At 42.4% G+C, this 13,226-nt stretch overlaps 1 protein-coding gene across 1 annotated transcript in view; it reads left to right on the top strand.

Moving 5' to 3' along the window:
- The window catches only part of RYR3 (ryanodine receptor 3), a 367,896-nt gene that overhangs the window by 157,407 nt on the left and 197,263 nt on the right, over positions 1-13,226 (top strand). Inside the window, exons 30-34 of the mRNA XM_077322945.1 lie at positions 2,482-2,518; positions 3,113-3,273; positions 7,269-7,434; positions 8,904-8,990; positions 9,619-9,845. Coding sequence (XP_077179060.1) covers positions 2,482-2,518; positions 3,113-3,273; positions 7,269-7,434; positions 8,904-8,990; positions 9,619-9,845 — 678 coding nt within the window. The remainder of the gene's footprint in view (positions 1-2,481; positions 2,519-3,112; positions 3,274-7,268; positions 7,435-8,903; positions 8,991-9,618; positions 9,846-13,226) is intronic.

The following is a 13,226-nucleotide window of genomic DNA, read 5'->3' as shown; positions in this document are numbered from 1 at the left end:
GTTGTCATTAATTTTCATTCTTCAGCAAATGGTTTTTACCTTCAGGTTAATGAGCATGAAGGACTTCAGTTAAACTTATTGTGCTGGATGGCAAAATATTAAGTGACAATGAATATCAAGAACTTAGTCTTCCTTTTTAGATTTATATACTGCTGGAAATCAGCATTAGATTATACATACTTTAAATATTTTGGTCAAAATACAGAGAATAACATTGAAGCCGGCCATGTTTATGTCTTTCTTTTCTTAGTGGAAAAAAGAATCTATGCAGAGTTTCACTTCAACCTTTCATAACACTGTGGAAATAATCTTATCTGTCAATCCATTAATACAAGTGTGGTAAATTATTCTCAGTTAATAGCAGCCAATCCCCAAAAACTATTATTTGGATTTATTTTAACTTTGTGCATTTAATCTGTGGGTTCAAAGGTGGACATGGACACTGGGAGTAATTTGAGCTCTTTATTAGGACCCCAACATGGTAGAAGAAGGATTGAACTGAACCAAAGAAACACACAACTAACTACAACTTATACATAGCTTGGTCCTTGGCAGAACTACAGACACAACAATGTGCTCCTTGGTTCCTTCCCTCAGTTCCTTTTCATTTGTTTGTTTATATTTGTATTTATCAGCTGCCATGCCGGGACCCAGCTAGCTCATGGTAAAGGTAAAAGGTAAAGGTTTCCCCTCTGCAAGCACCAGGTCATGTCTGACCCTTGGGGTGATGCCCTCCAGCATTTTCATGGCAGACTCAATACGGGGTGGTTTGCCAGTGCCTTCCCCAGTCATTACCTTTTACCCCCCAGCAAGCTGGGTACTCATTTTACCGACCTCGGAAGGATGGAAGGCTGAGTCAACCTTGAACCGGCTACTGGGATTGAACTCCCAGCCTCATGGGCAGAGCTTTCAGACTGCATGTCTGCCGCCTTACCACTCTGTGCCACAAGAGGCTCTTAGGCTCATGGTAGTTTACAATAAAAACTTTAACCTTAAAACCCCACATAAAACCTAATACATAACAAGAAACCGATACTGGCAGCAAAAAAAAAAAAAGCAATCTACAGACTTCCCCTTTCTCACCCACCCATACCCTATTGCAACAGCCACCACCACCCCTGGTGGGGGGGAAGTATCTACTGGTGATGTCTGGCCTATGGGCCTATAGAGGGAGGGACCCAATATTCCTGGCCTGGCCACAACCAAACACCTGGTGGAAGAGCTCCGTCTTGCAGTCCCTGCGGAATGCTGACCATCAGGACCCTCAGCTCTTCTGGGAGCTCATTCCACCAGGTTGAAAATGCCCTAGCTCTAGTTGAGGCCAGGTGTGCCTCCTGGGAACAACCAGCAGATTCATACCCACGAATGAAGAACCCTGCGATGGGCATAAGGAGACAAGTGGTCCTCAGATATGTGGGACCCACACCACAAATGGCCTTAAAGGAAAGAACCAAAACCTTGAACCTGATCTGGAAGCCAACTGGTAACCAATGCAGCTGCCTCAGCATAGGCTGGATGTGGGCCCTCCAAGATGACCTCATGAGGTCCCTAGCAGCTGCGTTTTGCACCAATCGCAATTTCCGGGTGAGAGACAAGGAAAGGCCTGCATAGAGTGAGTTATAGAAGTCTAACCTGGAAGTGACCATTGCATGGATCACCATGGCCAAGTGTTCTGGGGACAGGTCAAGTCTAGTAGCCTAGCTTGGCTTCTGGGAGAGAATCATGCATTTACTAGCACTTGGTAGTTTATAAGAAAAATGGGATTATTCTTGAATTTAAGAAGGTTAAATATTTCAGTATTTCTGAATTTGGTACAGTTTTGCTACTTTCTGTTATTGAGTTTTTGAGCCATGGTTCCTGTTCCTTGGCCTTAAAGATGCTTATTTTCATATCTCCATCAGTCTCACAGACATTTCCTGGGTTCCAACAGGGAGGTTAGATTTTTCAATACACTATATTGCTATTTGTCCATGCCACAGCCTAAACTGAACAGCCTACTGTTTGTTCCACATGCATTATCCACTGGATATCAGGGCTCATTCTACAAGGTCTCAGAGTGCTTCAGCAGCTTTTCATTGGACAGTCCCTTTCTTGAAGAGCTGCAGGTCTGCTATTTGGGTGACAGAAGATATGTTCATTAGGCATTACAACATTGACCTTCAGGCTTCGAGGGAGACAGAATTTGGAAAGATTTTATTGCATTCTTTGTACCAGTAAGAAGTTCACCCCACTAGCTTGCTATTGTTCCAATGTGGGGCTGCACTTGAGGACAGAAGATGAAAACAGCTTTGTATTTACCTTTAATTGTTGTTCATCAACATCCTCTATGCAGACACACATTCCCTCCCTCCTGCCATGCTACAAGCTCTTCTGTTTGCTCTGTGGATCAGTGCTTGGCACCTAATGATTCTGTGCCAGGGGAGAATACCAGTTGCAGGTAAATACAACTGTCTTTTACTAATGATGATATTTTCTTTGCAGAAAACAGAACCAAGAAATACCAGTTCATTCAACAACAGTAAGTATGTAACTCTTTTTTTACCACACAGTATTTTCTAGTTAAACTCACATTAGGAAGGGGTGCAGTAGATCGTCTATAATTCCAATTGCTAGCCAAAAAACAGACAAATAGCCCTTATTGACCTGGAGGCACCAGGAGGAGGAGTGCACAGAATAAGCCAGTGAGTGACTTGCCTCTCATTTATTGGCTCATCCGTTGCATCTACTGCAGTATGTCTATTTGTTGCAACATAGGTGGTGAGAGGGTGAGGTTGGAGGAAGTTCTACTTTGGTTTAGATTTATATTCAAGATGGAGAACATTTCAAGGCTGAAATGCTCATCTTTCTAATGAAATGTAAGCATTATGAACTCCTGAAGCTCATATTCTAAGCCATGGGAACTTAAGCTTTGGCAGCATTTCTGCGTGATATAAGGGAGAATAGATATTCAGTGCCTAACTAGCTACACTAATTTTATGAATTATTTCTGTTTTTCTCTATTTATGGCATGGAGTGAAATTTTCTTTCAAAAATGTACCATGCTAAGAATAAATCTTGGAAATGTAATGTGTTTGTTTATTCTGATAAGTTCACTGTATTTTGCTTGTTTCAGTACTTTTACTCAGTGCGGATCTTTGCTGGTCAAGACTTGTCTTCAGTGTGGATTGGTTGGGTAACTCCTGACTATCACTTTTACAGTGAACATTTTGACTTAAGTAAGAACTGCACAGTTACAGTTACTCTGGGAGATGAAAGAGGCAGAGTTCACGAAAGGTATGGCATTAAAAAACTACCTGTTAAATAATCCATGTTTAAATTAATCTTTAACTGTGGCTTGGATCCTCTGGAGAATTTCTGCGTGCCCTACTTAGGTTTTCCCAAGGAGTCCCTTGCCCCTACCAGCAGAGGTCATTGTGGACTACAGGGAGAGGAAAGGAAATCCCTTCCATCTGTGGAGACTTTTCAGTGGATACAAGCCTATATTTAGAAAGGTCCTTACATTTTAAAAATCTTATTTGATCCTTTTATGTTATCCAAGATACATTTGTTCTTCTTTCTTTACAATTTTCACTAAATTATGCATAGTGAATTTGATTAAAACTTTATTGTTTACAGCTGCACAATTTTGACATGGCATAGGGCAATTGTTCAAGACATCAAACGACCTGCCTGCCATGCACTTACAATCCATGCAATGAAAAGTGATATGGAAATACCTGTGCTCCCCCTGCCTCCTGGGGGCAGGGAGAGACAGCAGCCCACAAGCTCAGCATGCCTCCTTTACCCCATGTTCCAAAATCTGCTTAATAGGGCCCCCAACAAGGATGGTGGGTACACAGTTTCAATCATCCCCAAAAAGAATCCAATCCAGTGCCAAAAACACATAGCAAGTTTTGACAACATCAAACATAGGAACAAAACTGACAAACAAGGCACAGCTGACAAGCTGAGGGGTGAAATAATTGAGGTGGAATGGAGCTTGGGCTCAGGAAGGACTACATTAAAGTGGAGCAGGGAGAGAGAGGAAAAATTGTCCACTTCACGTATGCCTGCTAGGTCACACTATCCAAGGCAGCCTTGCAGACACCTGATTGACTGGCTGGGTGGTAGAAAGGCAGAGGGGTTGGCTCAAGCAATGGCAGTTGCACCAGTGTTGGGGAGATAGTGACAATCCCCACAACACAGTGACCACTCATGTAGGGGGGCACCAGTGAGGCCCTCTGGTAAGTCAGGGACTTGTTTTTCTTTATAAATCCATTTTACACATGTATTAGAATCATAGAATCATAGAATCATAGAGTTGGAAGGGGCCATACAGGCCATCTAGTCCAACCCCCTGCTCAATGCAGGATTAGCCCTAAGCATCCTAAAGCATCCAAGAAAAGTGTGTATCCAACCTTTGCTTGAAGACTTCCAGTGAGGGGGCACTCACCACCTCCTTAGGCAGCCTATTCCACTGCTGAACGACTCTGACTGAGAAAAACTTTTTCCTGATATCTAGCCTATATCGTTGTACTTGAAGTTTAAACCCATTACTGCGTGTCCTTTCCTCTGCAGCCAGCAGAAACAGCATCCTGCCCTCCTCCAAGTGACAACCTTTCAAATACTTAAAGAGGGCTATCATGTCCCCTCTCAACCTCCTTTTCTCCAGGCTGAACATTCCCAAGTCCCTCAACCTATCTTCATAGGGCTTGGTCCCTTGGCCCCAGATCATCTTCGTAGCTCTCCTCTGTACCCTTTCAATTTTATCGATGTCCTTCTTGAAGTGAGGCCTCCAGAACTGCACACAGTACTCCAGGTGTGGTCTGACCAGTGCCGTATACAATGGGACTATGACATCTTGTGATTTTGATGTGATGCCTCTGTTGATACAGCCCAAAATGGCATTTGCCTTTTTTACCGCTGCATCACACTGCCTGCTCATGTTTAGTTTACAATCCACAAGTACCCCAAGGTCTCGTTCACACACAGTGCTACCTAGAAGCGTATCCCCCATCCAGTAGGCATGCTTTTCATTTTTCTGACCCAGATGCAGAACTTTACACTTATCTTTATTAAATTGCATCTTGTTCTCATTTGCCCATTTTTCCATTGTGTTCAGATCTCGTTGAACTCTGTCTCTATCTTCCAGAGTATTTGCCAGTCCTCCCAATTTGGTGTCATCTGCAAACTTGATGAGTAGTCCCTCCACCCCCTCATCTAGATCATTAATAAATATGTTAAAAAGTACCGGGCCGAGCACCGAACCCTGAGGTACCCCGCTACTCACCTCTCTCCAGTCTGATGAAACACCATTGACAACAACTCTTTGAGTGCGGTTCTCTAACCAATTCCCTATCCACCTAACGATCTGAAAATCCAGATTGCAGTCCTTCAACTTATCCATCAGAACATCATGGGGAACCTTGTCAAAAGCTTTACTAAAATCCAAGTAAATGACATCAACCAAATTTCCCCGATCCAGCAAACCTGTTACTTGGTCAAAAAAGGAAACTAGGTTGGTCTGGCAGGACCTGTTGGAGACAAATCCATGCTGACTTCCTTGGATCACCAAATTGTCCTCCAGATGTTTGCAGATCGCTCCCTTTAATATCTGCTCCATTATCTTCCCCACAACAGAGGTCAGACTCACTGGTCTGTAGTTTCCCGGGTCATCCTTCCTCCCTTTTTTGAAGATCGGAATAACGTTTGCTCTTTTCCAGTCCTCCGGGACATCTCCAGTCCTTAAAGAGGTTCCGAAGATGATGGACAAGGGCTGTGCAAGTTCTCTGGAAAGTTCTTTGAGTACTCTCGGGTGCATTTCATCTGGACCAGGGGATTTGAACTCATCCAGTGCAGCTAAATGCCTCTCGACCACCTCTCTATCCATGTTAACCTGCCACCCAGACACTATCCTTTGGCTACAGCCATCTCTAGATGTGCCTAAACACTTAGACCTGTGGGAAAAAACAGATGTAAAATAGGCACTAAGACTTTCTGCTTTCTCTGCATCTTTCGTTAGAGTTTGTCCATCCGCACCCAACAGCGGGCCTATTGCCTCCTTTACTTTACGTTTGCTCCTCATGTAACTGAAAAATCTTTTCTTGTTACAATGGGCTTCCCTGGCCAATCTTAGCTCACTCTCAGCTTTGGCCTTTCTGATGATTGATCTACAGTGCCTAGTAACCTGTAGGTACTCTTCTTTAGAGCTCTGTCCTTCCCTCCATTTCCTGAACATTTTCCTTTTCTTTCTTAGTTCCTCTTGAAGTTCTCTGTTCATCCAAATAGGCTTCTTAGAGCTCCTGCAGTGTTTTCGTATTTCTGGGATAGTCATTGATTGAGCATGCAATAGCTCTTGTTTGAGTAGCGCCCACCCTTCACATGCTCCCTTCCCTTCCAGCATTCTCGTCCATGGTATGACACTCATCATGTCTCTGAGTTTATTAAAGTTTGCCCTACGAAAATCCAACATCCGCGTCTGGCTACAAGCTTCCTTGGCTCCCCATCTCAAAAGGAATTCTATGAGGACATGGTCACTTCCCCCTAGGGTCCCCACCTCCTTCACCTCATCCACCAACTCTTGCCTGTTGGTCAGTATTAAGTCCAGTATGGCTGAACCTCTTGTGGGTTCATCTACCATTTGATAAATGAAATTGTCAGCCAGGCAGGTCAGAAATCCCTATTCAGTCATAAATCCCTATGTACAGACATAAGTATTCTTGGTGACTGACCTAAACATCTATAGAAGTCCCTTCAGCTGGGATCTTTACAAACACTAAACCAGATTTGGACTTCACTTACCAGACTGTATGTATGTATGTATGTATGTATGTATGTATGTATGTATGTATGTATGTATGTATGTATGTATGTGTTGTTGTTGTTGTTGTTGTTGTTGTTGTTGTTATTAAACTTTTATACCGCCGTTCCCTTAGGCTCACGGTGGTTTACAAGATAAAAATTACAATAAAACCCATACAATAAAATTACAATAAAATCATTAAAACCAATCCATATGTATAGCTCTCCCCTGAAGCTCAAGGCGGTTTACATAAAACGTAGAAAACTTCAGTTATTATTCAGTTATTATATGGGATGAGCAATTTCCACATATTTTTATTTAGTCTGATTTTTAGTAGAACATTTTATCATGTATATTTCTTTTGTAATGTGGCCTGCAATAGGATATGGCAATCAAAAGGGTAAAATAAAAAATATTTTTAAAAGTACTTTTTTCACAGTGCTTAGGTCTCCACATATGCTGATTGTTTCTTATTGATTCTTTTTAGTGTAAAACGTAGCAATTGCTACATGGTCTGGGGAGGAGAACCAACTGTTACTACACAGAGATCAGGACGTAGTAATGTTGATTTAGAAATTGGATGCCTTGTTGAATTGGCTACTGGAATTTTATCATTCACAGCCAATGGAAAGGAACTGGGAACTTTCTATCAGGTATAATTTTATTCCAAAGCAATTAAACAGGATTAACCTTCCTTTATCAGTGTGTAGTGGTCATTAATAATGGCTGTTTATGAAACAAAATTGGATACATTTTTGAGCTGATAGTAGCATTTCATAGAATCATAGAGTTGGAAGGGACATCCAGGGTCATCTAGTCCAACCCCCAGCAATATACAGGAAATGGCCACATGAGTCAAGCATCTATACAATCCCTCCTGTCCACCCACTTACAATATGCCTTAAGTTCATACAATCAGCATTTCTGTCAGATAGTTTGCTTTAGGATGCTTAGGGCTAATCCTGCATTGAGCAGGGGGTTGGACTAGATGGCCTGTATGGCCCCTTCCAACTTCTATGATTCTATGGTTATCTTCTATGATTCTATGGTTATCTAGCCTCTGTTTAAAAAATTTCCAAAGAAGGAGAACTGTCAGGAACTTCCAGATATTTGCCCAAAAATTATTTTGAATTAATTTAATCCCATTGGTTCTGGTCCAACACTCTGGGGCAACAGAAAAATAACTCTGCTCCATCCTCAGCTGTTCAGGGCCTATTAAGAATCTGCAGAACCAAACCAAGATGACCCTGGCGTGGAAACAGCTTAATTATGTATTGTAATTCCTTAACCCAACAAGGAAGCTGGTCCTATAAGTCCTGCTTGTTGTTGTTGTTATGTGCGAAGTCGTGTCCGACCCATCGCGACCCCATGGACAATGATCCTCCAGGCCTTCCTGTCCTCTACCATTCCCCGGAGTCCATTTAAGTTTGCACCTACTGCTTCAGTGACTCCATCCAGCCACCTCATTCTCTGTCGTCCCCTTCTTCTTTTGCCCTCGATCGCTCCCAGCATTAGGCTCTTCTCCAGGGAGTCCTTCCTTCTCATGAGGTGGCCAAAGTCCTGCAGTTACCATTAATAAAGATACCTTCAGTCAAATGGAACTGTTTTTTTGTTGTTTGATCCACTAGACAAAAGGTAGAGAGTCATGTCTGAGCACTGCACCTTTTTGGAAGCTGCAAGCTGTACACTGACAGGTTCTTTTACAGGCAAAGCTTTAGTTAAAATCAGTTTAGACAGGAGGCTAGGTACAGGTGGGGAACTCTCCCAGTGACCAGGACTGCACTTGTGTATGCAACTTCTGTTGTCTGAGTAAATATCCAGCTATCCATTAGAAATATGAGGTGAATATCCCTCTGTGTGTATTTTTTTTAATGTGTGCATACATGAACTCACATGCATTTGGCCTAAAAGTCAACGATGCAATTTAAAATGGATGATGTGATCTAAGACCACAGTACTGCTTTTCATCCCAGTTTATGCTGTTTTACAACTATACTCCTTTATGATGATATCTCTTTGCTGTCTTTTTTCTAATATTTAATAAATGCACTACGGAATGTATGTGGTGTGAATTAATAATAGGCTCATGCTGTGTTTTAATTGTGATAAATATGTTTTTCAGGTTGAACCAAACACAAAATTATTTCCAGCTGTTTTTTTACATCCAACGAGCACAAACCTGGTGCAGTTTGAACTTGGTAAATTAAAGGTATTTTTAATTACTGTGAATAAGTTTCATAGACTTTAAAATAAATCCAGGAACAATCCACAGGGTCTCCATCAGTAAGAAGTCTCCTCCTACTATCCTCTAAAACCATTAATGAAATTATATCTAGGACATATTTAAAAATGGAAGTGTTCCAATAATGCTTTGTCTCTTAATTTCAAAATATGCTGATATTGCAAAATAAAAAATGGTCAACAGCTATAAGCCATTACAATTAACTATATTTGTGTGCATCTGTACAATTGACTTCTGATGAAGATCTGTTAGATTGAAATGCATTAGGCCAGGGTCAATTTTTTTTTTTGCCATTGGTATACTCGCTCATATGTTTTATGTATGCCAAATAGATATGCTTCTATGGTTTTTAAACATTTGCAATTTTTCTAAAATTGATTTCATCCCTGACCTTTTTGGTTCTCGTGAGTCCAAAGTTGGAAACAGATTTCTGGATTGCATGAACATTCGGTCACATACAGTAGACCAAAGCTAGTTGATACATTAGAATTACACTCGGTTAATTAAAATAATAATTCTTAATCCACACTATCTAGTAATAGCAACTTTAATTTGAAGATACATGTATCCATGTGTTTTGTTTTGTTTTTTACAGAACACCATGCCTTTATCAGCAGCAATCTTTAAAAGTGAAGGAAAAAACCCTATTCCCCAGTGCCCTCCTCGACTGGATGTCCAAATACTCACTCCAGTTGTGTGGAGCAGAATGCCAAACAGTTTCCTGAAAGTTGAGGCTGAGCGAGTAAGTGATCGCCATGGCTGGGTAGTGCAATGTCTGGAGCCTTTGCAGATGATGGCCCTTCATATTCCTGAAGAAAGCAGGTACTGCAGAAACTTCCTTAAGAACAGCTGCAAGAATGTATTCTTGAGAGCTGGGGATCACATAAAAAGGAGATTGGGGGAGGGGGAATTGCATCCCTCCCCTTTGCTCTCTCCATGTTTTCTCAATGTGTCGCTGCTTCTGATTCCCCTGTTGCTCTGGCTCTGCCTTTTTGCTTTTCCGTGCACCTACCTTTTTTAGTTCTTTCCTGCTGCCTCTAAAGGCCTCTTTCTTCCCTCCCTGTTTCCATATCACCCACTGATCCAAACTGCCCAGCCACAGCTGACCAGCTAATAAAGAATGGAGCTTAAAGAGCACAATTTGCTTTCAGTTCCAAGCTTCCCTCTATTGGTTGCTTGGCAGTGGCCAGGGGGATTACTCCAGTCACTGCCAATCTCCTGGTGGAGGGTCTTGATAGAGCTCCATGGTCATGTTGTACCCATGACTCTGTCATCAATATTCCTTTCCACCTGCCATATGAGCCACTGCCTTCTGGACATCATATTTGTTTGCTTCAGTAACTAAAAATATTGCATGAACATCTTGTTTTCCTTTTATGTCATCTACACAATAATCATCTTTTCATTTCTCAGGACTTTAAGTTTCTTTGATTGTTTTGCTTCACTGCTTTGATTTTTCTGCAAACTGGAGGTTCATCTTGTAGCGCAGCCCCACACTGGGATTGCACATGCACAGGCCAGCTACAGAGAACTTTGCAGCTAAAAAGATTCATAGGGGGCACTCCCACCCCTCAAACCACATTGGTAATCCCACTGGATGCAACACTTGATCCGAGGGTTATAAAGTATTATAAACCTGTCTGGTTTCAAATTACCCAGGATAAATTGGTGTATTCCATAGTTTGCATAGGTTACTTTTGAGAGTTTCAAATGAGATCTTGGTTCTTGTTGGATAAGTTCTCCAAGTTAGCTCACCATCTGAAGGATATCTTAAGCAAAGGCTTTGATTTGAGAGGATTTTTCTCCTGCTTCCTTTTAGTGGAGAAGAAGAATCAGACCCATTATCAATTTAAGTTCTGCATGGTCTTTTTGTCTTCAGTGACTGAGTTTATCTCTAAGGGTTTTTACCCTGTTCACAAGGTGATTCTGAGGATAAATTTAAGAGAGGAAAATGAAGTAAGGTGCTGTGAATTCCCTTAATGGGCTATAAATGAATTATGAAGTAAACAAATAATAACTATAGCTGGAGATGGGGCGACAGATAAAAGGTTTGTAGGCGGGTGGGGAGGAGAGAAGGAAGCACTGAAGGTTGAGTTCATGTAGGTGTCAGTTGAAGAGAAAGAGGAAATAGTATGGAGAACATGAAACTGGGGATGCACAAGTCTTTTCAGGTTCCCCACTGTACAACTATGACTACTCAGGCAACAGGTACAGCGGAATTTTTCTTGGTATTCTGAGTATTGCAGAGAAAGTTTCACCTGGCCAAATCTTAGGATACTTACATTTGGAAAATGAAACCATGATCAGAGAAGACAAGTCTTTCTACAAATGCCCCAGATTTGCAGAAAAAGCTGAAATCTCAAAACAAACAAATGGGGGGGGGGGTGCTTTGATAAAAGGAGCTTTAAGTAAGGGGCTTTTTGCACGGCTTCAAAATAGCACAATGGTTGCTAATTGAAAACGCTACTAATTTGCCTTAACGCACGACGTCGTAGACAATTTGCAACACTCCTGAAACCGACCAGCAAAAAGCGCTTCGTTGTAGCGCTTTCAGGGGAATCCCAAAAAGTGGATTCACCCTCCGGAAAGCGATACACTCCTGCAACCAATCTGCAACAATAGCAATAAAGACCTGTGCGTTAACATTGTTGCGGTTTCTTCAAAGTCCCTCCTCCTGAGCCTGTCCTCCAAACTTCCGGCGAAGCGATCGCCATTTTTTTTCCCCCGAGCGAGTGGAGATCAACGCACCGGCGAGCCTCCGTTTAGCCAGTGAGGCTTCCCAGGCTGCAGTCCCTCCTCAGAGCTGTTTACAGTCACTAAGCACAAGAAGCCCGCAGAAGCCCGTTTGCTGATGTATTTTCCCTTTATTTTTCACACTGTTTTGGCTGAAAATCGCGCCCGTGAGGGGGGGGGGGAGGGGGGGATTTTTTTTCCCACTCGGAGGCAGCGTGGCCACGATCAAATGACAGCTCAAACAGAGGCTTCCCGGCTTCAGTCCCTCCCCTTCAGTCACTAAGCACACACATTTCACACATTCCATTCAGCCGAAAATCGGGCCCGTGAGAGGGGGGGGATTTTTTTTTTCACTCTGAGGCAGCGTGTTAACGATCAAACAATCAAACGACAGCTCAAACACCCCAGGCAGCTGGATGGGTCTCTCCGTTGCAACGAATCTACCCAGATTCGTTACAATGGGTCTGTGTTTTTTTTTTTTTTAAACCTTCCTTAAAGGGAAAGGGGCTGTTTGGGAGCATGCTAACGGCTGCCCATTGGCTGCTTGACGGCCAGGGGCGGGACGAGCTTGTCAATAGCGCTTCCTTTCTAGCGATTTCTGCCGAGACCGGAAGCCTGTGGGAAACGCTAAAAAACGCAACTGATTCCACTACAAAGGCAGGTATGCATAACAACGAATTCCACTATTTTAAATGGCGATTTTTCATTCAGTGACCAATTTGCAACAAAGATCCCCGTGCAAAAAGGCCCTAAGAGATGAGCTCAGTAGTTGTTTCTAGCCTACCACAGTTGTATTGCCAGGCTTGGCTTTTGTTAGTAAAAGGCAGTGGGAGAAGGCAGGGCTCTTCTCAGGGCTGTTGCATTTCTCACCCAAGCCCAGCTGTTTGCTAATGTTGACCACCCACTAAAGGTAGTTTTGTGTAGTGGTTAGTGTTTCAGACTAGGATTGGAATTCCCATTCTGCTGGGGAAATTTACTGGATGACCTTTGGCCAATAACACTTTCTCAGCTTAGGTTACCTCACTTGCTTGATTAATTGGCCATTAAGAGTACCAGGATGGCTCCCAGTGTGCTGATGGCCTCCCCTAACACCTGGACAAGTCCAGGCTGTGACAGAAGGGCTGATTTTACAGGGTGGGGGGGAACCTACATTTCCTCGTAGATTCCCCCTAAGCAACTTGCCCAGTCTGATGATGAGATGAATCCTGCAATCCCTTGTAGGGCCCTGCTCATAGCCTTCTTAAACCCATTTACTGCAAGTGTTTGAACATTCCTGACAGATTTAAACCCATAATTCCCGATCCACACATAACGAAAATCCCTTCCTCATATGATTCATCTTAGCAGGTTTGATCATGTTTGCAGAAATGATTTGAAGTTCATTTAACTCTGTGCAAAACCTTCGTTTCTGTTTCATGATCATTAAGAGAATATTCTGTATTATACATTTCCATCCTTTTGATTTATCAT

The sequence above is a fragment of the Paroedura picta genome, chromosome 2 (assembly GCF_049243985.1).
Source record: "Paroedura picta isolate Pp20150507F chromosome 2, Ppicta_v3.0, whole genome shotgun sequence".
Classification (NCBI taxonomy): Eukaryota; Metazoa; Chordata; class Lepidosauria; order Squamata; family Gekkonidae; genus Paroedura; species Paroedura picta.
The sequence above is the reverse complement of the archived record's forward strand: the minus strand, read 5'-3'. Positions and strand labels throughout refer to the sequence as shown.